The 24,112-nt window shown below is 39.1% G+C and overlaps 1 protein-coding gene across 6 annotated transcripts in view; it reads right to left on the reverse strand.

Annotated features, from left to right (window-relative positions):
- Positions 1-24,112, reverse strand: part of Scaf8 (SR-related CTD associated factor 8) — a 230,736-nt gene that overhangs the window by 201,840 nt on the left and 4,784 nt on the right. For 3 of the 6 annotated variants that reach the window (XM_017794780.2, XM_029556993.1, XM_008854721.3), the window contains exon 2: positions 21,404-21,466. The exons of the other annotated variants lie outside the window; for them this stretch is intronic. In XM_017794780.2, the coding sequence (XP_017650269.1) occupies positions 21,404-21,466 (63 nt within the window). The remainder of the gene's footprint in view (positions 1-21,403; positions 21,467-24,112) is intronic. 6 annotated transcript variants of the gene reach the window in all.

Consider the following 24,112-nt stretch of genomic DNA (forward strand, 5'->3'; position numbering starts at 1 on the left):
CCTTACTTCAGGGAGTTCCCCTGATGCCCCTGAGCAGAATAATCTCATTTAAAAAATAGATAAACATATAACACAACAGGATGGTGGGGGTGGCTTGTCCCAGGAGTTCCTGGCCAAGGTAAAACTAACAGATCCTTTCTCTAAAATGGGAGCTGTGGCCATTGCTAAAAATGCAAAAGATGGGAACTAGGGTTTCTTGGCCCTAACAAGATCTGGCAGATGGACGACATTCACTTTCTTTCCTTTGACAAGCTCAAATATATCCATCATATTATTGACGCCTATTATTAACACAAGGGCGAGGCTATGCTTGTGTCTTTCCAGATAATCTTCCAGCCCCCATCTGGATCCCAGCCCAGAACACCAGAATTGCCTGTGACGGAAAACCTCCCTCCACAATCCCTGACCCCGGAGATGGCAGCCCTGACCCTGGAGGAAGCAGCATACCCCTCAACCACCAAGAGACCAATCTCACAGACCACAAAAGCCACCAACCTGGTGAGACCTCGAACATCTCTCTCCGCAAACAAAGACAACAGCTAAATCCTCAATCCAGAGGAAAACCTTTGTCTGTGTTCCTTATTATGTGTGCCATCATTACTGCTAACTCCTGATTTTTGGACCCTGCATTGTTAAGGGTCTTGATAATTTTGTTAAAACTCGTATTTCTCTGGTTCAGTTAGCTGTTGCCCCGCCTCCAGACCTTGCTAGGCATGTCTCTGCAAACAAGGACCCACTGTTCCATGCCCTTACCAACCTATAGTAATAGAGATATGAAAATTAAGGCTTGAGCATAGATAGGTGTAAAATCTTAGGGAACAACCATGCAACGGACCTGAGACAACAGCGTGACTGCCAGAGCCACAGGAAACGCCTTGCGATATATACTCCTGTTGGCAGACTGTGAGACCGATGCCTAGAACTTGCCACACCCTAATCCCCATCATTACCCCAGATGGGACGACTCGCTCCATCGGCTTTTATTGAATTCTTAGCCCCTTAAGAGGCCTTTGCATGGGCCAAAGCTTGATACACTGCCTCTCCCTCTACTGGACCATACCAAGGGACTCACCCTTCAAGGGCTGGTAGTCAGTCAATAACGGGTAAGATCCCAAAAGATGGGACAGCCTAAGACAGGCACAGTCCATAATGCTGGGTGACCCTTGAGGTGGGGACAACAATGCTGAGGCAAAGAACCTCAACTCCCACTGGTTGGCATGGAGTTGGCCCAGCCTGCTCTCGAGAGAACTTGCCATCTTGAAGGATGGGATCCACAATAGGGACCAATCCCTTGCCTATGCTGCCACATATAGCCCTTGGACTGATATCAGTATATATTCTGAACTGTGCCTCACTCTTAAAAATGAAAAAATAGGGAGAGATGTTATGGAAAATCTTGTGACTGATTTTGCCTTTTGCCTTACATATCTATCATGCTGGAATGCATTGCTTCTAATGGGGCATCTGGTCCGCTAGAGTGTAATAGGATACTAGTCTGCCATGCTAATAAGGGATCCCATATGCTGTGTTGTGATTGGATTGCCCTTATATAAGCCCATACTTTCTTGCAAGAAAGTAGATCTGTGTCACTGAACCTGGTCTCCTGAGCCTGAATACGGCGACACTGGCGCAGACTCCTCACCAGCCCTAGGGTCCAGACTGGATGACTGATCAGAGGAACTAAAAGAGCAGGAGAGCGGCCATAGCCAAAGGAGAACAGCCACAGCCGGCGACCACAATAGGGTACAGTCTAAAGAACCATCAATAAACATCTTGCTATCCATCAGTATGAGTTCAAGACTGATGGCCCTTTAAGCAAAGAAATTACCAGGAAATGTGAATCTACAGAAGAGTAACCAGCTAGGTGTGGTGGCACACACTTTAATCTCAGCACATGGGAGGCAGAGGTAGGTGGATCTCTGAGTTTGAGGCTAGTCTGGTCTACATAGTGAGCCAGTCTCAATCGATCGATTGATCGATCAATCAATCAATCAATCTATCAGAAAAAGCTGTGTTCTATAACAGCCATTAAAATGAGAGTAACCAATCCAGTACATCTTTTGCCACAATGACCATTTAAGAGCCTTGAAAATACTGACCAGTATCTCTCAAATCTCCAAACACCATCAGAAACCTCACAACAGTTCCTGCAACATTATAATCTTGACACTTTCAACTGATACTGTCAAGACTGCATGCAAGCCACAAATACTTCTTCCTCCTAATGAGAAGATAATGAAGGACTTTCACAATGAAAAGGGGGATTCAGAAGGGAGAAAAATGAACAGGTTCAAGAGATGTCATAGGTGTCTAGAAAATGGAAATGTGATAAAAAGGACCGGTAACTGATTAAACAAAGAGCCACAGCCACAGCACACACAGAAGATGCAGCCACAAAGAGAAGTATGTCCTGCTGAATTTCAGTCTCAGTACTCAAAATCAAGGTATCAAGGAGGGCAGGAACAGCATCTGTGAACAAATGCCTCCACCTACTATATATTGCAACACAGTAAAAACATCTAAAATTCACAAAGTAGTAGAACCAGAATTTTACTTAGTGCTGTGAAGGTTACTGCCAGATCTGAAGTGTTGACAATTACAACACTGTTTGTTGGGGGATCAGGCACAGGATAAAAGATTTCAAAATGGCATGTACATGTTACTTTGATAATTATACTCCATTTTTATTCTAACTCCACTTGTCACTTGTGCACGCTGACTTTCCACCTTTCATCTTTCCCTCCAAAATTCTTATGTTGAAGTCCCAACCCCCACTGTGACTGTAATTAGAACTAGGTTCTCTTTGGGGGTAATTGAGGTTAAACGATGCCATGTGGATCGCTCCAGTCTAACAACATTACTGTCCTTCAGAACTGAGACATCACAGACCTCTCACACACACACCTGCTTCTTTTGTACACTTGGGCTCTTTCTCTCCTTTCCCTGCTTTCTCCCTCTCTCTGTGAGGCCAAGAAGTTTCTTCCAGAATTCAATGATCATCACCTTAAACTTTGACTCTTATTCTCAAAAACTGTAAGAAAATAAAATTTTAACCATTTAAGACACATTATAAAAAGCCAGGTTACAGGGATGGAGAAACAGCTCAGTAGTTAAGAGCACTGGCTGCTCTTGCAGAGGACCTGGGTTCAACTGCCAGCACCCACATGGTGACTAACAACCATCTGTAACTCCAGTTTCAGGGGAGCCAATGCCCCCTTCTGACCTCTGCAAGCACTCCATGACATGGGTGCACCTACCTACATGTAGGCAATACACTCATTAAAAATAAATAAATAAATAAATAAATAAAAACTGGGTTACATGAAACTTTTCCACCAATTAAGAGCATAAGTGCTATTATTAAATCAATGAGAACACTGGGAAAAAAAAACATTCACAGTTGCTATATACCTATGTCAAGGAGAGAGGGAGGGAAGGAGGGAAGAAGGGTTCTAAAATTCAGTAAACAACATGCAGATTCACACAAGAAGTTCACAAAACTTAAATGACTCAGGGCACTCCAAGGATAGAAGTTTAATAAGTTGGCACCCATGCTGGGTTGGGCCTTTCAGGAGCTACTTGTGAGTCACCCATGCTTCTGTTACTATACTAATAAACGCCCTAGTTCACCAAGCTGGGGGGGGGGTAGAATTTTGTTAAGTAACTTTCATTTAGATACTCATTGTATCTAAGTCACTATCAAAGGCTTTCACCACAGTCTTCCACATTTCTCCATTACACAAACCTGGTCTCTAAAGAGCATGTTTTGTTTTACCATCAGAATGCAACCATTTATAAACAATTCAGTAAGTTAGCCCCTAAGATTTATAACCTGATGGGTATAACATTCCCTACATAACCTCCTTTCCGAAAAATATCTCCCACTCTTGAGTGAAGGTAGGACTTGTAAGTTAGGTGGGGCAGTCATTCTCTGACAATGGTAACAGAAGTTTTCATGGCAGCCAACTAGAGACACTTTCCTGCTGGTTTTGAGGTAAATCCACTATGTAGTAGGACCTAAGGGTAGGCCCAGCAACTAAGAATGACCCATGGGAACCTTTGCCTGGATGGTGAAATACATAACATGCAGTTTTAGCCACAAGCTCAGTTTGTGACAATCTGCGGTTTCAGAGCATTTGAAAACTAAATAAAACAACAAAGTTATGATTTTTCATTTTCTACTAGTATGCCTAGATTTCTAAACTTTTGTAAATACCTGTCAAAATTATTTTTATTAACTGATGCCAAAAGAGAATTTCTAAAAATGTATAGGCTTGGGCTGGAGAGATGGCTCCACAGTTAAGAGCACTGGCTGCTTTTGCAGAGGACCTGGGTTCAATTCCCAGCACCCACATGACAACTAACAACTGCCTGGTAACTCCAGTTCCAGAGTATTTTCTGACCTCCATGGGTACTGCAGGACACGGGTACACTTAACATGCAGGCAATACACTCATACACATAAAAACAATAATAATAAATTTAAGATTTTTTGACTGTATAGGCTTTTTCCTAAATGTTTAAAAGTAAAAATAGAATGTTGATATTTTGCATATAGGAATAAAAACTAAATACACACAGATTACTTCATTGATGAAGTCATCTTCAAAAGCATCATTCCCTAACTTTAATACCAGAAAATCAAAAGACTAAGTACAAAACTGACTTCACCAGGATAAAATTATATAATCTCCAAATCTACATTTTAAAAACTGAAATATACAAGTTTTCCTTTACTGTGGTGCATCATTTTACATACTAATTTTAACTTGGGATAAAATTAGATAATATAAGCCAATAACAAAGTAACATAAAATCAGATGTAGTTGACATAACAAGATATTACCAGAAAACAGTAACTTTAGATTTAGCAGCAGGAAATTCTACATTAAGGAAAGTGTGTTCTAAAATGCAACTACTGACGTTTTCTTCATTCTCTTAACTCTTAAATTTTTTTCTTCCTAAGAGTTTTAGTTTCTTCATAAAAAATATTTCAAATGCAACTCTAAGCAACAGAAGATGAGGTTAACTCCTACTGCAATAGCAGTTTTCTTAAAAACAAAAATGAAAAAGAAAAAAAAAAGGTTTTTTGTTTTACTTTTGATCTTTATGAGACAGGGTCTTCCTGGTCCTATGTAGACCAGATTGGTCTTAGACTCAGAGAGACCAGATTGGTCTTAGACTCAGAGAGATGTGCCTGCCTCCTGAGTGCTGGGACTAAAGGCACACACCAACAAGACCAGCTTAAAGAAAAAAGTCGAAGTTTTTAAACAGCCAGAACCAACAGATGTTACAACAAACACCCTGTGAGAACTCCCCAGAACTGGCTTTCGAAGGCACAGGCTGCTTTCCTACTTTATACTAAAACCTTCTGAATACAGTAATCCAAGGAATGGGGGCAGGGGTGGGGAAGGAGGCAGAACATGTAACCATAAACAATAACACACATCTGAAATATATTGTCTAATAAACAAACCCAAGAAATACTTTCTTTTAAAAGAACGTTTATCACCTTTCTTTTCCTTTAAATTTTTAAATTTTTTTAACTTAAAAAAATTAATTATGCCGGGAGTGGTGGCGCACGACTTTAATCCCAGCACTTGGGAGGCAGAGGCAGGCAGGTCTCTGTGAGTTCAAGGCCAGCCTGGTCTACATAGTGAATTCCAGGCCAGCTGGGGCTACTGGGAGACCCTGTCTCAAAAAAGACCAAAAAAAACCCAAAAATTATGTTTATGACTGCTTTACTTGCATGTATATAAGTGCATCCATGTCACAAAATGCCCATGGAAGTGGGTGTCAGATCCCCTGGAACTGGAGTTAAGGACAGCTGTTAGCCACGAGGTGGATGCTGGGAACCAAACCTGGGTCTTCTGTGAGAGCAGCCAGCACTCTTAACTACTGAGCCATCTCTCCAGCCCTTAATTTTGTTTTAAAGTACATCTGTGCTGTGTATATGTTGTTTGTGTGTGTCCATCACAACAAAGTTTGCAAATGAAAATCAAAGGACAACGTGCAGAAGTTGGTGCTCTCTTTCCACCATACAGATTCCGAAGATCAAACTCAGGTGGTCAGGCTTGGCAGCAAATGCATAAAATTGCTGAGCCTTCTCTTTGACTCACTTTTATTTTCTAGTCTAAAATATTTTAATAAAGAACCAGGTGTGGTGGCACATGCCTTTAGTCCCAGCACTTGGGAGGCAGACAGTTATCTGTGAGACCAAGGCCAACCTGGTCTACAAATGGAGTTCCAGGCTGGCTAAGGCTGCAGGGAGACCTTGTCTCAAAAAACATACCAAAAAAAATTTAATATAGAAAACTGAAGTATTTTTAAAAGCATGAAGAAAGAAAATTCAGATTATCTATAATCCATCACTCATTCAAAACCTCCCCATTCATGCTAGGCACTAGGAATACTGTAGGACAAGGACAAGAAGTCCTGGAGACAAGCACTATTCTAATGAGCTAGTAGTGTGAAGAGTACAGTAAGTGCACAACCAGGGCAGGAACAGCACCTGGAAAGGGTATGCACAATACTATACTTCTTAAAGTACAAAATACTAAGAGGGAAATACTTACTTTCCTAGGATCATAAACCTTAAGTATGGTTCAGAAATAGATCCAGTATTCAGATGCCCTGGGTGCTCAGTCCCCAGAACCAAACACTACAAAGAAAAACAGCTAGCACTATTCTGACAGGTGTGAATGTTCACATATGCTACAGTTAGTCACTCTTTCCTACGGGCTGTAAACACCTTCAAATGAGTAACACAGCTATTGCAAATTTTTCAAGCACAGATTGTCTGGTTTGACATTACAGTTTCTACTTGTTTGAAAAGGAAGATATTTTAGACTCTGAATCAGTTCAAAACCACATTTGTAACAAAAAAAAAAAAAGGTCACTCTACAAACATTTAAGCAACAAAAACTTACTTGTAAAGGTCCTTTTATTTAACAACAGAGTTGTGCATCTTTTCCAAATCTTTAGAATGTGGGGGGCGGGGAGGAAATACACTAAAATCTCCTTTAAAAAGTACACAGTTCAAGTCAAGATGGACAGAATAAAAGCCAAACACATGCCCCCTCTGTAGCACTCCCTGGGGACAGCTAACAACCCTAGAGTAAGCACAACTGCCTGATGATTCAAAAACAAAACAGCAGACCAGCTGAAGGCTGCTGTCAATCCTGAACACTGACCAGTGAAAACAGGATTGGACAGTGTAGGCAAAGGTCAATTTCAGAGTACTTGGTACTCCTCCATCCGGCTTTGAATCCAGTGCTGGCAAAATCACAGCACAGCCAACAAGAGAATCCACCAAGAACAAACCCCTGTACCAGTCAGAACAGATAAAAGGACTCCTGAGAGATGGAGGGGGTCTTTTTTCTTTTTGTTCCTTCTCCCTTTTCTCTCCTAGTCCTAACATGGGTTGGAAGACAGGTTAGTTGCCACGAAAGCACATAAATCCCCAAGCATAGAACTATCTCTGCAGAGCCAGAGCACAAGGAAGGGGAGAGAGTCTGTACCCAAAGAATGGGGGTGAGAAGTCCTATTTTCTTGTTTCTCTCATTTCATACTCAAGCCTAAGCAGAGACAGGAACTTGGACTTTTTGACTGGAAAACAGGGAAGAGAGCCCTATGATGTGGAGAATGTGGTAATCCCAGAGGGAAGAGGAGACTTCGGTGTATCATTAGCACAAGCCCTGGGCTCATCCTAGAAATGCCTTGTAAGACAGCCCTGAAGAAGCATAGCAGAGGCCTTCAGATCTAAACTCCATGTCAACCACAAGCCAATTCCGAGACTAGTTCAAGTGAAACGGGAGGCAGACACATTAAAGAACAGAACATATGCAAACTGATACAACCACGAAAGGACAGAACCTGCATTCTGTACTTCACCAGGTTTAAATGAAGTCTCTTCAGGTAGCACTGCAAGTGTTCAATTTAAAACCAATCTCATGCTTAAGCGCAACACACACACACACACACACACACACACACACAAGTAATTTGTCTATTGTATAAGACAAAACAACCAAATGCTGATCACAAAATGACAGTAACATTGAAATTATCGAGAAAATGTAAAGAAGATGGCAAAATGCCCACGCTCCAGTAGTAAGTGCAAGAAAGCCTATAATTAAACTCAATGGGCCACTTAAAAAAAATGGCATCAAGACAACTTGCTGGAAAGTAGGGGTCAGAGGAAGTGGGAAAGGGGTAAGAGAGAGTAACAGGGGTGAGTATGAGCAAAAAATGTGTATAAAATATGTGTACAAAACTACAAAACAATAAGTTTTTATTTAAAAACAACTTTAAAGAAGTTGTAGTTGTTTTTGGTAAGGACAATATGAACCCTTGAAATAAACAGAAACAGAAGTTTCAGCACAGAAAAAGAAACTACAAAAAAAAAAGAGCAAGATGGGCGTTTTAGAAATAAAAATACAGTATCTGGAAGGAGGTAGGAATTTGGCACCAACAGAGCCAAAAGGTTTCCAATGACTTCACACACTTAAAAGGCCATAATCACAATTTCTTTCACATCTGCATTTTTTAGAAGGTTTTGTTTCTATCTTTGTGTCTGTGTTTTGCCTCCATGTACACAGTATGTCTATTACCTGTGTGCCTACAGAGACCAGAAGAGGGTGTCCCCTGAAACTGGAGTTTAAGGATGGTTGTTGACCACTATCTTGAGTGCTGGGAACTGAACCCAGGTCGTCTGGAAGAGTGCTAAGTGCTCTTAACTCTGAGCCATTTCTTCAGCCCCCATATCTGCATTATTGATGTTGGGGGGGGAGAGGAAGAGAGAGAGAGAGAACGAGCACTAGCCAGTCTGCCTTCCTACATGGCCAAGAAGAGAAATTTAATAAGATATGGTTAAGATGCAGTTAATCCAATTAAATAATTAAATGTCATTATTTTAGAAATAAAGAAATGTCTAATATGTTAAACAATTTGCTGCTGTTGTTGTCTTTTTGGGACAGGGTCTCCCTGAGATCCTAGGTGGCCTGGAACTCACAAGAGACAGGCCTGCCCCTGCCTCTCAAGTTTTGCACCACCATGCCTGGACCCAAATATTTTAAACCATTGTAACCTCCTAAATATAAAAATACAAAAACAAGAGCAGGAAAAAGATTCAGGAAAAAAAAAAATTAAAGCAACTGTATATAATTAAGCATAAACAATTCTCTTTAAAAAAAAAAAAAAAAAAAACCCTGCCATTCCTCCCTCCCACTCCTCCCCTCAAGGTGTCAAAGCATAGAACAAGCTAGCCTCAAACTTGTGGAGATGCTCCCACCTCTGCCCCCAAATGGTGGGATCACAGATGTGAGCCGCCACACTCAGCTTCAAAATAGAAAATTAAGTGCAATGATAAATCTTCAGCTAGACTTCTTTCCATTAGACTGACACAACTACTGAATCATGAAAAACTATACTGTCTATTATAGGCTGTAGTAAGAAGTATTGTTTTGAAACAATGTTATAGCCCACAACTATTAGAAGGTAATATTAAAAAAAAATTACAAGGAAAAGAAAATGTTAACAAATTCTCTAGGAAATACTACTTGCCAAAGGCTAATCCTACTGAATAATTGTTAGGGAAATTAGCAAACATCTAGGAACCCCAAAATAAAGTATCAAATAGAAGATTTTCTCTATTGTCAAAAAAAATGGAAAAAGAATTTTTTTACACCTAAAATCACAGCACGACACCAGTGGTGTTCATGCACAGGTATCTACAGCTTCCCCTCTCCATTCACCCTGACCTCTTATTAAATGGCAGCAAAGAAAAGCCTTTTTCATATCCTGCACAGAGGCCAAAAGTTCCCTACTAAGTATACATGGGCCCTGAAAGTAATTAAATAGCCCAGTACAAGCTAATAAAACACAATTTACCCAATTTCTCATAATTAAATTCATGTGAATGCAGACTATTCAAAGATGTATAATGCTAGAGCCATCAGTCCTGCTACAAATTTCTCCTCCCCTTAGATTTCTTTCAAAAGTTTTTCACAGTCTAGCATACTATGCCAAGAAAACAATGGATACGAAGAACATATTTCAGGGAAGAACATGGTGGCACACGTCTGTAATTCCAGCTACTTAGGAGAATGATACAGGAAGACTGCAAAGTCCAAGGCCAGCTTGGGAAACCTGGCAAGACTTATCCCAAAATAATAATAAGCTGGAGATGTACCTCGGCTGTAGAGGGCTTGCTTGGGTTCATTCTCCCAGTATGAAGATAGAGAGATGGAGGAAAAGAGGGAGGAGGGGAGGAAAAAGAAGGAGCAATTTCAATGTAGCACAAATGTTTCACTTATTTAAAATAATTCCCAGTGTCATCTGTGCTGTTTTATAATAAAATAATCATCCTGCATCTGTGAGATGACTCAGTGGGTTAAAGTGCTTGCTGTGAAGTCCCAAAAGCACTTGCTGCGAAGTCTAATGATGGGAGTTCAATGCCTAGAACCCATGTAAATGTAAAAGGGTAGCACCTACTCCACAGTCTGACATGCAGGCCATGGCACATACATCATGCCCACCGCCTATACTAGTAATAAATTTTAACATGTTTTAAGACAACAATCACCCATATATAGTTTACTTTGAGTTAATCATTAATACTCTCTTGTATAGTTGTATAGAAAGCCTTATAGTCAAACTCTAAAAAAGGAAATATGAACACTTTAAAAATAGAAGTGATTCAAGCAAAACTGAAGAGATAAATTCTACATAACCAAAAGAGAAAGCAGACAATAAAGGCCAACTAAATACTGACGATAACAAATCAAAGGAGAAGGAATGTGACTGAAGTTTTAACATGGAGAATAGAGAGGAAGGGAAGAAGCAGAATGCATGCTGTAAAAGTCACTGAATTTCAAGACTGGAGAACAGGGATGAGGGAGGGAGATCTAGAACATTCCAAGCTGCTGAGTCTGTTTGGGAATGTGGTTTTACTACTAATATAAACCAAAGTCCATAAGAAAGAAGTCGGCTAAAAAAAGTTTAGGATTAGGGTGACAGCAATATGATTAAGTGAACATTATGCAAAATATCTAGGAGATATGGGATTGAATCTCATTAAGACAAAAATCAAAAAAGAAAGTCATTCCTAAAGAGGTTAATAGGTGAAGTAAAGAGTAAACACTGAAAACTAGGAGAAGAAAATACTAAGGGCCAGAAGGCCCGAGGGTAAAAACCCTGTCAGAAGTGGAAAGAACCAACGTAAAGACCTGAAGGAAAAGGGAGTCAGTCCCACAGAGGAAAGAAAGTGATACTTTTCAGACCCAAAGCACTTGGTCAATAAAGCACCACCACAATTGCAGAACCGCTTTCTCCTTCAGAATGGTCTTACAGGATCAGCATCATTTGCATTTTATGGATTCATAAAGGATGCCAACAAAAATGAAACTGTCTAGAACCATAGTAAGTAATAGGCTCTGTCTCAAACCCAGTTCTTTTGCTCATAATAGTGACTCTGTTTCCAAAAACAAAACTAGCCATGCACAGTGGCCCATGCCTGTAATCCCAGCATGAAGAGCTGTGAGTAGGATGGCAGTTCAAGGCAGTCTAGGCTACATAGCAAGCCCGTCCTTAAAGAGAACAAAACAAAACAACAAAACCAGAAAACGAAAAGCAAGTCTATCAGCTAAGAACCATGTAAACCTACACAGCTGAGTCCCCAGAGAAGATGGTGGAAGATTACGAACACGTAGCATTTAACAGCATCAGTCTAATAACAGACTTAAAAATTAACTAAGGAGGCTAGAGAGGGCTCAGTGGTTAAGAGGACTGGCTGCTCTTGCAGAGGACCAGGGTTCAATTTCCAGCATCCACACAGCAGCTAACAACTGCTGTAACTCCAGTTCCAGGAGATCTGACACCCTCTTCTAACCTCCACAGGCACCTACATGACAAAGGTGCACTTAAATACAGGTAGGAAATAGTCATACAAATAATTTTTTTAAAAAAAAAGATTAACTGAAATTATATTAAAATAGACTCTGCCTTCCTCCCAAAAGCTAAAGTACATGCTGTTTTAACATGCTACAAAAGTAATATGGCAGCAAATGCTGTGAAATTTTAAGCTATGAAAAACTACTACTCCCTGCACTGCCTACCTACCTTCAGAAATAACCACTGTTAAAAGGCTGTTAGGTCACTTTCCAGAACTGTCCATATCCATGTATTATATTATGTCTAAGTATGTGTGTATCTGTATATGAATATGAACCAGACATATTATGTTACACATACTCGTGAAGACTAAATTCCTTATGAAGGTTTAAGTCTGATTTTCTTTAAAGCCTTGTTGAGCTTAGTTTTTGGTAAAAATGATCCAAATCTGAAATACATTAAAGTGTGAATTTTGTTGTCTGTTGTTCAAAAATTTTGTTCAACTACTCTCAAATTTAGAAAATACACACAATGCAGCACATTCTTTTGAGCTCCTAATTTCTATTAACTTTTACCTATTAAAATATTAAAAATATGAAGATACTGAAGACAAAAGGCAACGAGATATTCTCTGCAACACTACATGTTTCTATGTTTCAGTTTGATAAACTACCTTTCCTTTACAGTTAAAAAAAAATTATAAATTCTAGCGGGGCATGGTGGTGCATGCCTTTAATCACAGCACTTGGGAAGCAGAGGCAGGCAGATTTCTCTGAGTTCGAAGCCAGCCTGGTGTACATAGCAAATTTCAGGCTAAATGGGGCTACAGAGAGACCCTGTCTCAAAAAGGCCCCCCAAAAAAATTAAAAATAATATTCTTTAGCTTTCCAAATACTCTATAAAATTATTAGATTTTCAAATATTGAACCAACTCTGACAGTCAGAAGGTATCATTATCTCTATTTTTAAAATGAATCAACAAAAGCTTTAAAAATGACTACAAAACTTGTTCACCAGTATTAACATTTAAGCAATTCTACAGAGTATCTTGTCTGGTCCCATTATAAAAATGGTAAAATCACAATCTCTTTCTCCTAGCAGCCAACACTGACTCTAACACAACTCTGACAGCAACCATACTAACTTTGCATACTTCATGGTTTAACACACTAAGCACTCAGGAGACTGAGGCAAGAGGATCTCAAGTTTGAGCCAGTATAAGCTTATAAAGCAAAACCCTTCCTCAAAAAAGTCGGGGGGGGGGCCTTCTAAAACAGCAAAAATCTAAAGTAGTTAGAAAGTAGCCACCATTAACAGGTGAAACTGGAAACCTGCCAAGACAGATCTGCAACAGTAACTGCATCCCTGTACTAAGCAAACTTGTATTTCTGAAAACTGTGCCTTGCTGGAAAACTGCTGGCTAAGTACTGTGTAATACTTCTTGCCAAGCAAAGTGATTTTTTCATGTGCCTTATTCTATGAACAGGGAGTAACAGAACAATATCAGTTATTCTGCCCCAGGGTTATCATGAAATGATAACTATCCTCTAAGATTCACCAGTTCCCATGCCACCTGGAACAAACACAAACACTATCAAAATCACATTTTAAAAAATCATCCTGGATACCAGGCATGGTAGTGCACACCTTTAATCCCAGCACTGGGGAATCAGAGGCAGGTGGGTCTCTGTGAGTTCAAGGCCAGCCTGGTCTACATAGTGAGTTCCAAGCCAGCTGGGGCTACAGAGAGACCCTGTCTCAAAAACACCAAAAAATAAAATAAAAATAAAAATATCATTCTGGGGGCTGGAGAGATGGCTCAGCAGTTAAGAGCACTGACTGCTCTTGCAGAGGACCTGAGTTTGATTCCCAGCACCCACATGGCAGCTACGAACCAAACCGTCCTTAACTCCAGTTCCAGGGGAATCTGAAGCCCTCTTCTGACCTCAGCAGCACTGCACAACACGGGTGCACACACATACATGCAGGCAATACATTCATATACATAAAATAAAAAAATTTTAAAAAGGATCATTCTGGAAAAACAGAAGAGTGAACTGAGATACGAAGAGTGGAAATGCAGCTGGGTATGGTGGCTCACATCTACAATCCTTGCAGGCATTGGGGGGAAGATACTGCACAGTTGAGTTCTAGCATGAGTTACACAACACTGACACACACATCCCATGTGTTCACACATCTACACATGAAAAAAAGAAAAACTATTAATTTGCTCTCATTTAACCCCTGGTATGTACCTGAATAAAGCGTGATTCTGAACATCTCATTTCTGAGTCTTAAGTCCTCATCAGCAAGTCTACTGAATAAACCTAAGTCTTTCATGTCTAATTCTAGTTTTTGAAAGTCAAGTTATGTCAAGTAAACAAAGGATCCAATAACAGAGTTTATGGCTCCTGATTATGCCTGTAGCTCCAAATGCAGTACAACCACAATGGCCTTTAGTTTCCATACCCTAAAATCAAGGAAGAAATTCTTCATGAGATAAAATACGTAAGTACATACATGTTGATCGATCCATGAAAATCACTTCTTCAACTTATTTTCCTTGTGATTCAAACAACCCACCTTTAAGTTTCCTCAGGTCCTTTGTTAGATCACAATGAATAATAGTGGAATGACCAAATGAGAAGAATCGTTCATTCATAAAAGGCTCTTTGGAAGCAAGTCTCCCATAACTGATTTGCTACAATTTCTCAAATTTGTTTCTATTTCTCAGGGTATACTCATTAAAGTCAGTTTCAGGATCACAATAAAGAACTGTGACTAACAGTACCTAAAATACTAAAAGATAGAAGCAGGCTTAATGCTAAAAAGTTCTAATAAACCTCCACTAGGGAAATTTAAAGCCTAATTTTGTTTCACAGGCCTTTCAATTTACTACCTAAGTTTTAATCACACATAAGACATGAGCTTATGTTACACGCAGATATCCCAGCATTCACAAAATTGAGGCAATGAGACTGCCCAAATTTGGGGACAACCTATATAGTTCCAGGCCAAAACTAAACAAAAACCCTGGTTTTATAAGTAGAATTTGCAATTAAGTAGATTTGAAGCAATCACTTTTAAGTACCTTTATACTCACAAGCATAAAAGGACAAGAAAACATCAAATGGGGCAAGAGGAGGGGGAGCCAAGCAGACAGACAACCTGAGGGAGGTAAAGACTGCACAGTGTGCTATGAGCCTGTTTCTCTTTTTTATCTAACAAGCATGCCCTTCTTCACCATCCCCACCCTGATGTCCCACAGATACTAATTATTCAAGATGTACAAAATTACTGTATTCAACAAAATAGTGAGAATAGTCTTTGGGTTGGGGTGTGGGTGATTTCAATCCTCATTTCATTTAAAAATTTAGAAGTCTTCAGGACATTTAATTCTCAGTGGGGAAAAATAATCTAACCCACTCTAGACTCCAAATTTTCTCTCCAAGCTTCCTGCTCACCTGAGTTACTCATCTTGGTGATTGGTGCACTAATATTACACTGATGTACAGTCAATTAAGACACAGTGAATATTTGTCAATTCTACAAACCAAGCATTGCTACAGAAAAACTCCTGATCCTAGACTGGAGATCCACTCATCTATCAGTAAAATCTGCACCACTGGAAACAGGTTTTCCACCCAAGCCCCCCTCAACATCTAACTCTGAATTTTTAGAATATTATTTTGAATACTATTTAGAATACTATTTTGAAGAGTATAAATAAATAAATGATTCTTTGTCATAAGTGATCACGTTGCTGGGTATGGTGGCACATGCCTTTAATCCCACCACTCCTTAGGCTGAGGTAATAGGGTCTCTGTAAGAGGGCAGCCTAGTCTACAACATAGGGAGTTCCAGGACACTATGGCTACACAGAAACCCTGTCTCAAAGGGGGGGGGGGGGCAGGAGATGATTACAGCTAATTTATCTTTTTTGTCTTTCTGAGTCAGGGTCACTGTAGCCCCACCCAACAGCCTGGATTCACTATGTAGACCAGGCTGATCTCAAACTCACAGATCCCCCACAGTGCAGGGACAAAAGGCACGTGTCACCACTCCTGACACAGCTAATTTATCTTTAATGACTTGATTTTTTAAAAATATTTATTATTTTTTTACTTTATGTGTTATGAGTGTACTGCCTGCATGTAAGTGAGTGCACCCATGTCATGCAATGCTGTGGAGGTCAGAAGTGGGTTTCGGACTCCCCTGGAACTGGAGTTAAGGACAGTTCATAGCCACCATGTGGGTGCTGGGAATCGAACCCAGGTCCTCTGCAAGAGCAGTCAGTGCTCTTAACCGCTGAGCCATTTCTCCAGCCCCGTATCTTGATTTTTTTTAAAAAAGGAAAAGGGCGTGGTGGCACTCGCCTTTTTAAACCTGGCACTCAGGAGGCAGAGGCAAGCAGATCTCCGTGAGATCAAGGCCGCCCTGGTCTACACAGTGAGTTCCAGGCCAGCCTGGGTTGTAGGGAGACTGTCTCAAAAAGACAAAAAAAAAAAAAAAAAAAAAAAAAAAGGAAAAGCCAAAATGAAATACAAAAAGGAAAAAACAAAAACCCAGAACCAGAATCTAGTTATATTTCAAATGAATAGATCACATTAAAAGGGGAAAAAACTAAACAAGTTATGTTTTATACTCAGTATTTTAATTATTTTCCCTTGGGCTAAACAAAATCTTAGGTAACAGAAGCCAGGTTTTTCCCCACAGGAAAAGGAATTGCATATGGACCCTCTGCTGTCAGGCTGAAACCAAAGATACCAAAATGAACTCATGGCTTTGTAGACATGTGTCCAGAACTGTGTGTTATTAAAATTTCTAGCTTGGAGGACTGAAGAGAAGGCACAGTGGTTAAGGGCACTGGCTGCTCTCTCAGACCTGGGTTTGAATTCTAGCACCCACATGGCAGCTAACAACCATCCATAACTCCAGTTCCAGGGGATCCAACGCCATCTTCTGACCTCCTAGGGTACTGCACAACATGGGTGCAGTTACATGCACGCGGGCAAAGTACTCATAAACATAAATAAAAATAAATGTCTTCTTGATTTATTTATATACATATAACCACTTAATCTATTGATACACATATAACCACTAAATAAAACCAGAGCTCCTTGGAGAAACAGCCAATAAGGGTTTGGGTAGAAATATTTTATTGTATCAGAAAATAAGGGACCATTCCAAAAACTGATTAGCACTTTTAAAAGGACTCAGGAATCAGCGTGAAGGAACTCTGCTAAGTCAAAACTAGCAATGGAGGTACTGAAAAGCTTAAGAAAAATAAATCCATGAATTTAAGCAATGCACACATAAACGAAGAGAAGAGAAAGCTCTTGCAAAGGCCAAGTAACAGGTAAGTAGCAAATGTAGAAAAATCACCATTTGGCAACTATATTAGTACCAACTGATTCAGGCAAAAATGTATAAACCACAAGAGCAAAGTTTTGCTGATTTTTTTTTATATTTAATAAAACATCTCTCCAATACGAGACATGGTACAAAGGGAGAGAAAAGTCAAGAAACCTGGTAGGTGAGAGCTAACATTCCTACTGATACATGTGTCCTGACATGGCTCACGGAGAAAGTAATGTTACTCCTGGTGTAGTCCTGTTAAAAATGCACAACTTTGAACCTAATCGTAGGAGGCAGCAGAAAAATCAATACTCTAGAGAATTCTAAAAACTGTGCTATTATAATCAAATACCATCTCACAGTCACAGAAGAGTAACTGTGTCAGATCAAAAGACATAACTAACTTTAGGGTGTGACGTAGGATTTATTCCATTAACAAAGATTATTGGTACAATTAGTGAAATTTGAAAAAGATCTTCAAACAATATAATTATATCAATGTTAACCTCCCAATTGGTAACAGTACTATGATTAAACAAACCACACTTTTTCGGGGGGCGGGGGAGGGTCTTTTGAGACAGGGTCTCCCTGTGGTCCCAGCTGGCCTGGACCTTACTATGTAGACCAGGCTGGCCTTGAACTCAAAGATTCGCCTACCTCTGCCTCCTGAGTGCTGGGATGTGCCACCACACCCAGCAAAATACGCTTTCTTTAAAAAAAAAAAAAAAATACACAGCTATGAAGAGGTAGCTAACACTATGTATTGGAATTTACTCTCAACATATTCAGGAAATAAGGTTGTATGCGTTCATGTGTACGCAGACAGGAGAAAGCAAATATGGTTAACATGAAAAATCTGGATGAAGCTTACAAAAAAAAAAACTAGTTTATCTTTCCTGCAACTTTCTATATATGTAAAGTTTCAATTAGGAAAAGAATGAAGATTATATTTGGATTAGTGAAGAGTCATTAAAACATCGAATGATGGTTCTCCTCTGCAAAGAAGGGCAGGAAAATTGGTACCAGGCATGGGCTGAGAACCAAGGCAAGCCCTCAGGTCCTATTTTAATACCCACAAACTGGGGACTGGAGAGATGGCTCAGAGGTTAAGAACACTGGCTGTTCTTCCAGAAGACCCGGGTTCAAAGCCCAGCACCAACATAGTGGTTAACAACCATCTGCAACCCCAGTTCCACAGGATCCAACACTCTCTTCTGTCATCTACAGGCACTGTACAACACAGGTGCACTTACATACATGCAGACAATACATTCATACACATAAAATAAAAATAATTTTTTTAACTAAAAAAAAACTTACAAACTGTATTTCTTTGGTAAAATCACAACAGTTCATCTCAGTTTCCCGTTCACAGAATGGGATAGCACCCATCCAACCTTTTAGTCCAGGTTCTCCTAACATGAGGATAGTTATGTGGGAAAAGGAAAGCTATATAACAATAAACACAAATGGTCCTCAGTATCTGTGGCTTCCACAACTGTGAATTCCTCAACCAAGCACAAACCAAAAATATTCAGGAAAAAAAGTATACTGAACACACACTGTCTTTTTCCCTAAACAGTATGATACAACGAATATTCACAGTGCCTACATTGTAGCTGTCACTGTACCTAGAGATGATGTAAGGTGTACGGGGACATGTGTCCAGAATATGTGGAAACACGTGTCCTTTACGTGTGTACAGAATATATGGAAACACATGTCCTCTAATCTAAGACTTAAGCATCTAAGAACATGGGTATTTACAAAGGCGGAAGTATTTTCCTAGAATCCCCTCTAGGGATCTAGGGCATCTAGAGAAGACTATTATAAGTCACTTTTATAGAAATATTTTAAAACATAAACTAGATTATTTTCCATCAAAGGAAACAGCTGCTACAGAGACATTTTGATGGATGTTTTGATCCACCAAAATTTTACTTGAATTCAAGATTCATGTGAAAGGAGAAAGGATTAAGGGGGAAACCTACTCTGGGGCTGGCAGAGCTGCTCAATGACACTATGTTCATCAAGGCGCTAAGTCAAATCCCCAGCACCAAATAAAATTTGTGACAGAGGATTTTTACATGAATACTACTTTACCAATTGAAACACTAAGCTTTTTTCCTTAAGACTTTATGGCATCAATAAACATTACTAAATTTAAAAAGCCATTAATCAAGTTTTGGGCAACCTTTGATATACTATGACAGTACCACTATACTGAAATCACTACATTAGTTTCCAAGTGTGCACACTGAAGTGTATAACCACAGGAAGGAGACTTGAGGAACCACCAAATTCAGAGGGTGTTAAGAGAGATATCAATTTTTTTAGACACTTAGATCAAGGAAAACTTTTTTAAATAAAAATGCAATTATTTTTCTAAAGAGTAAAGCTTTAGGGGCTGGAGAAATGGCTCAGTGGCGTGAAGTGCTCTTGCAGAGGACCGAGTTCAATTCCTAGCACCCACATGGTGGCTAACAACTGCCTACAACTCCAGTTCCAGGGACTCTGATATCCTCTTCTGACTTCCATGGGCACTGCATGACACGGGTGCACTTACCCATGCAGGCAATATACTCATAGACATTAAAAATAAGTATTTTCCAAAAAGATTAAAGCTTTTGTCACCACTTAAAAGTTATATGTGGAGAAATTATAATTCCACTGACAAAACAAAATATCCCTAAAGTCGTATAAAATAAATAGCTGTGTTCTAAGAGATTTAATGGGGGGTGGTGGGAATAGGGTCTTATGAGACCAGCATTGGCTGGCCTGGAATTTGATATGTAGACCAGGCTAGCCTCATACTCAAAGATATTAGCCTGCCTCTGCCTCCAGGGTACGTGCTGCGATTAAAGACAAGTGCCATCACATTTGACTCAAATGAAGGTTTTTAAATAAACAAAAAAACAAAAAACAAAAAACAAAACAAAAAAAAACGGACAGAAATTCTCAGGTAAAATAACAGCACCTGTCATGTTTTCCCATTACTGGAAAAACAGAACATCTACCTGCGAGGTCTACTTTGAGCAGAGAAGAGCAGAGCAACACGGCTCTGAGAGGCAAATGCTGAGGCTAGACCAGGCTGAACTGGGTCTGCAGAAAAGCACAAAACCCATGTAGGCCTCAGCAAGGAAGCAGGACTGGAAGCAGTGCGCCTACCCCAACTCTCCAGCTCTGCAGCAAGTCCACTAGACAAAACTGAGGTGGCAAGGGGGATCACAAGAACATTGGCTCTGAGGGGAGGGATTTTGCTTGTGTGGTTTAACATTATACCCAGAAGAAAAGTACCCAGCATACAATAAGTATTCACTAAGAATTAAATGAAAAAAAGGCATCAAAGAATGAAATCCAAGCCTTTCAAATCAACCTATTTAAGTTGCAAAATAATTTTTAAAACACACTTGGTACACATTAGCTTAACAGTCGTAACTATCTTTAGGGAGCATAATCTATTCTTCACTCTAAATAAAAAGATAATGTCAAAGTTTATTTCTTGACCTACAGTAGGTACATTTATAAACCCTTCCCTGCTTTTAAATACAGCTTCTCAGTTCTTATAACACAGAATTATAAAGATGAAGTGCATAAAGCCTAAATCGCAAAGAGCAAATGTCATTGTTTACCATCAAAACTGAGACAGAATTCATAAGCAATCAGAGGCTTAGAAGCATTTCTCTTAGAAGCATTTACTCATTTTAACTGAAACATCTTTTTTACCACAATTTGTCCCTCTACAATTAAGAATATCTAAAATTTGACTTAGTTTTTGTTTCTCCACCTCAATTGTTAATTTATTTCCAATCATTAAATTATGAGGTCTATAGGAGCTCAGTTATCAAAAATACAGTAAAACTGTGTGGAACAGAATTCAAGTAAATTTATGGAAGCATAAATATGACATATGCTCACTATTAAGCCCAGTAACTTTCCCTTCCCCACTTATTGAAGAAATTCCAAAATTTCTCATGAAGAAATTCAATTTCATTTCCTACACGCTCTCTCTAAGATTACAAACATGTCATAAACGGCAAATTCCATCTGCTTCCCAAGCACTACCCATACAAGCAACATAACTTCACTACCCAGGTACGCCTGCCATTTCCCAGAGGCCTGCCTTAGATGGGTACAGTCATCTTACTATGCTTCTTGTGTCCATGCTGCTGGAACAGCAGTCTGTACAAGCAGGAGTAGAGGCACAATCCTGAGAGAGAGGAGTAGAGAAAAACATTGAGAAGACAAAACAGGATAAAATGAGCTTGCATAAGTGTTTAGGAGCTCACTCAGCCTGTGTTCAAGGTCAAGGTAGACTAAATTCTCTCAGACTGTTCTAAGTTAGAAATTGTCCATTAACATCAATACAGGCCAGAGAGAGATCTGAAATTGCATATATAAGGGACAACATAACCATTAATTCTAAATGAGTTTTCCTTTCTATAAGCAAATGATCATACAATGACTGTTTACCAGAGTGGGAACAAAATTACTATAACAAACTTAGTGCTAGTCTAGAATACAGTGGTTGAATGATATATGAAGTAGATTTCAGTCTTAAACTGCTGATACTATACACACTCAAATCATACTGTTTCAAAACTCTATCAATCTTAATTATTCTTGAATGCTACATTTTTTAAGGTGCATGCGGAAAAAAAAACTTATTTGTACTACTAAATCATTTTAAAACATTACATCAAAAACAGACTTGAACATGATTACTCGTCAACATAAAACTCAGGAGTGTTTTATCCTAACTGGAATCTTCAATGAAGATGTCCTCACCGCTCCTCCCCATCCAGTTTAGTAAAAATTTAAAACAGATTAACAGTTCTCAGAGAAATTTCCACCTAATCTGTATTTCTACGATATCCTAAAAAATTACCTTTAAAATAATGCTTAGGCATACTAGGACCTCAAAAAAGTGGCTTTGTATTCAGTTAGTCAAAGAATCTTCCTGGTAACAGAACCAAAATAAAAAAATAAAATAAAAAATCACTCATGTATTTTAAAGCCACATGTCCAGAAATGTTAGCTACCCAATCGGTTACCCAGTATATTATCATCACTCATTTTCTCAAGAAATTTTTATTTGGGCTGTATATTATGTTCCAAAATAAAATACTGTGCTGTGTACCAAGGATATGAAGCAACGAGGACACATGGTCACTGTTCTCAGTGTGTTTGTAACCTGGGCATAAAGACCAAGTACCTAGAATTATAGTAATCAGTACAAGGGAAAGTCAGAGTGTTTTAAGACTATTTAATGGAGCCTGTATCAGTGAGTCTCAACCAAGATGATGTGACCCCTTCCCCAAGGTATATTTGATAAAAGTCTAAAGTCAGTTTGGGTTGCTGCAGACGATGGGGAGGGCACTGCGTACTACCCAGTGTATGAAAGTAAAGATGCTGCTAAACACCCTACGATGACAAGAAAACCCCTTCCCGCCCCAATTACAATAGTGCAAGGTTGAGAAACGCTGACCCAAACTAAACCACAGGGCAGGAGGACGTGGTGCTGGTAAAGGTTTCCTTACTTTAAAACACTAAGCATGCTCCAGTTTTAAAGAATTTTCAACAAAGTGGAAAGAAAAATACAGTCTGATACAAATAACCGGAACTTCTACTACAAAATAAAAATAAAAGAAGGCTCAGATCCTTGGTAAATGAAAAAAAAAGAAAAAAAAAAATCAAAGTCAATGTTTTTCAGATGCTTCACATAAACTTTTCTCCTGAACCACAGACAAAGGAAAAATATACAAACTAAACCTTTCCACTTTTCTCAGCCAACCAGTTACTACTAGATAGTCATGGGAAAATTATAGAAAGTCACATAGTTATACAAATGTTCATTCTGAATGCAAAACTAGAAAAGAAGTAAAATGGAAATGGGATTTCAGTTTGTAGAACAAGCAAATATACTAGAAGTCAGTCAGAGTGTATCTGGAAAGTTTGTATCCAGAACATTTCAAGAATAAGCTATTTTGATCAATGGAAGGATCCCCAAAACAAGAAACCACCAGGGATTTAGGTACGTTAAAGATGATAAACAGGGTGATGTGTGGTGGCACAGGCCTATGATCTTTCTTTTAAAAATAGGGAAACAATTGCTGCAGATTCTAGGCTAGCCTAGTCTATACAGGGAGTTCCAGGCAAACCAAGACTATCTACCAAGACTTTATCTCAAAATTAAATCAGTTAATTTTTTTCTTTAATACTTTTTATTGAGTTTTTGTGCATTTTGTACAATAGTTCTTAATCAAATTTAGACCCCCTCTTCCATCTAAGCCCCCCAGCCCCTACCCAGTTGATTTTTTTTTTTAAGATGATAAATAAATCCTTTCGGAATCTATGAACCAAGGTAAATCCAAAAGTTAAATAGCAACAAATTTTCTGGCAACATCTCAAACCTACATCTTCAGTCCTACATCTTCCTAACTCAGTCTACTAGAGCATCAAGAGACCAATGGGAAGAAGCATAGGAAACTGATCACTGACTGGAACCTTCACTATGTTAAAGATCTATTGCTAAATTCTGATATGTGAAAAACACACTGCAGCTCTATTTTTTAAAGTTCTTACATATCAAAAGAATCCACACACAAGTAAAAGCCTCCTCCAGCTACTTTGTCTAAGCATGACCACTCATGCTTAGAACACTCATGCTATTCCTCACTCACATTCATGGGTTACCTTAAGACTTATGTTTTAAAACTCCCTCTTCAATTTAGTTGAAATTTTCTAAAGGAAAATGTCATGCATAGCCATTCTCCTTCTTTCCCTTTATAAAAACAAGACCTGAGGCAAGGTAGAGGTAAAGAAGGACCTACTGGAATAGTCTCCTTGTGGTGGT

This window comes from Nannospalax galili, unplaced genomic scaffold (assembly GCF_000622305.1).
Source record: "Nannospalax galili isolate Female #2095 unplaced genomic scaffold, S.galili_v1.0 scaffold1087, whole genome shotgun sequence".
NCBI lineage: Eukaryota > Metazoa > Chordata > Mammalia > Rodentia > Spalacidae > Nannospalax > Nannospalax galili.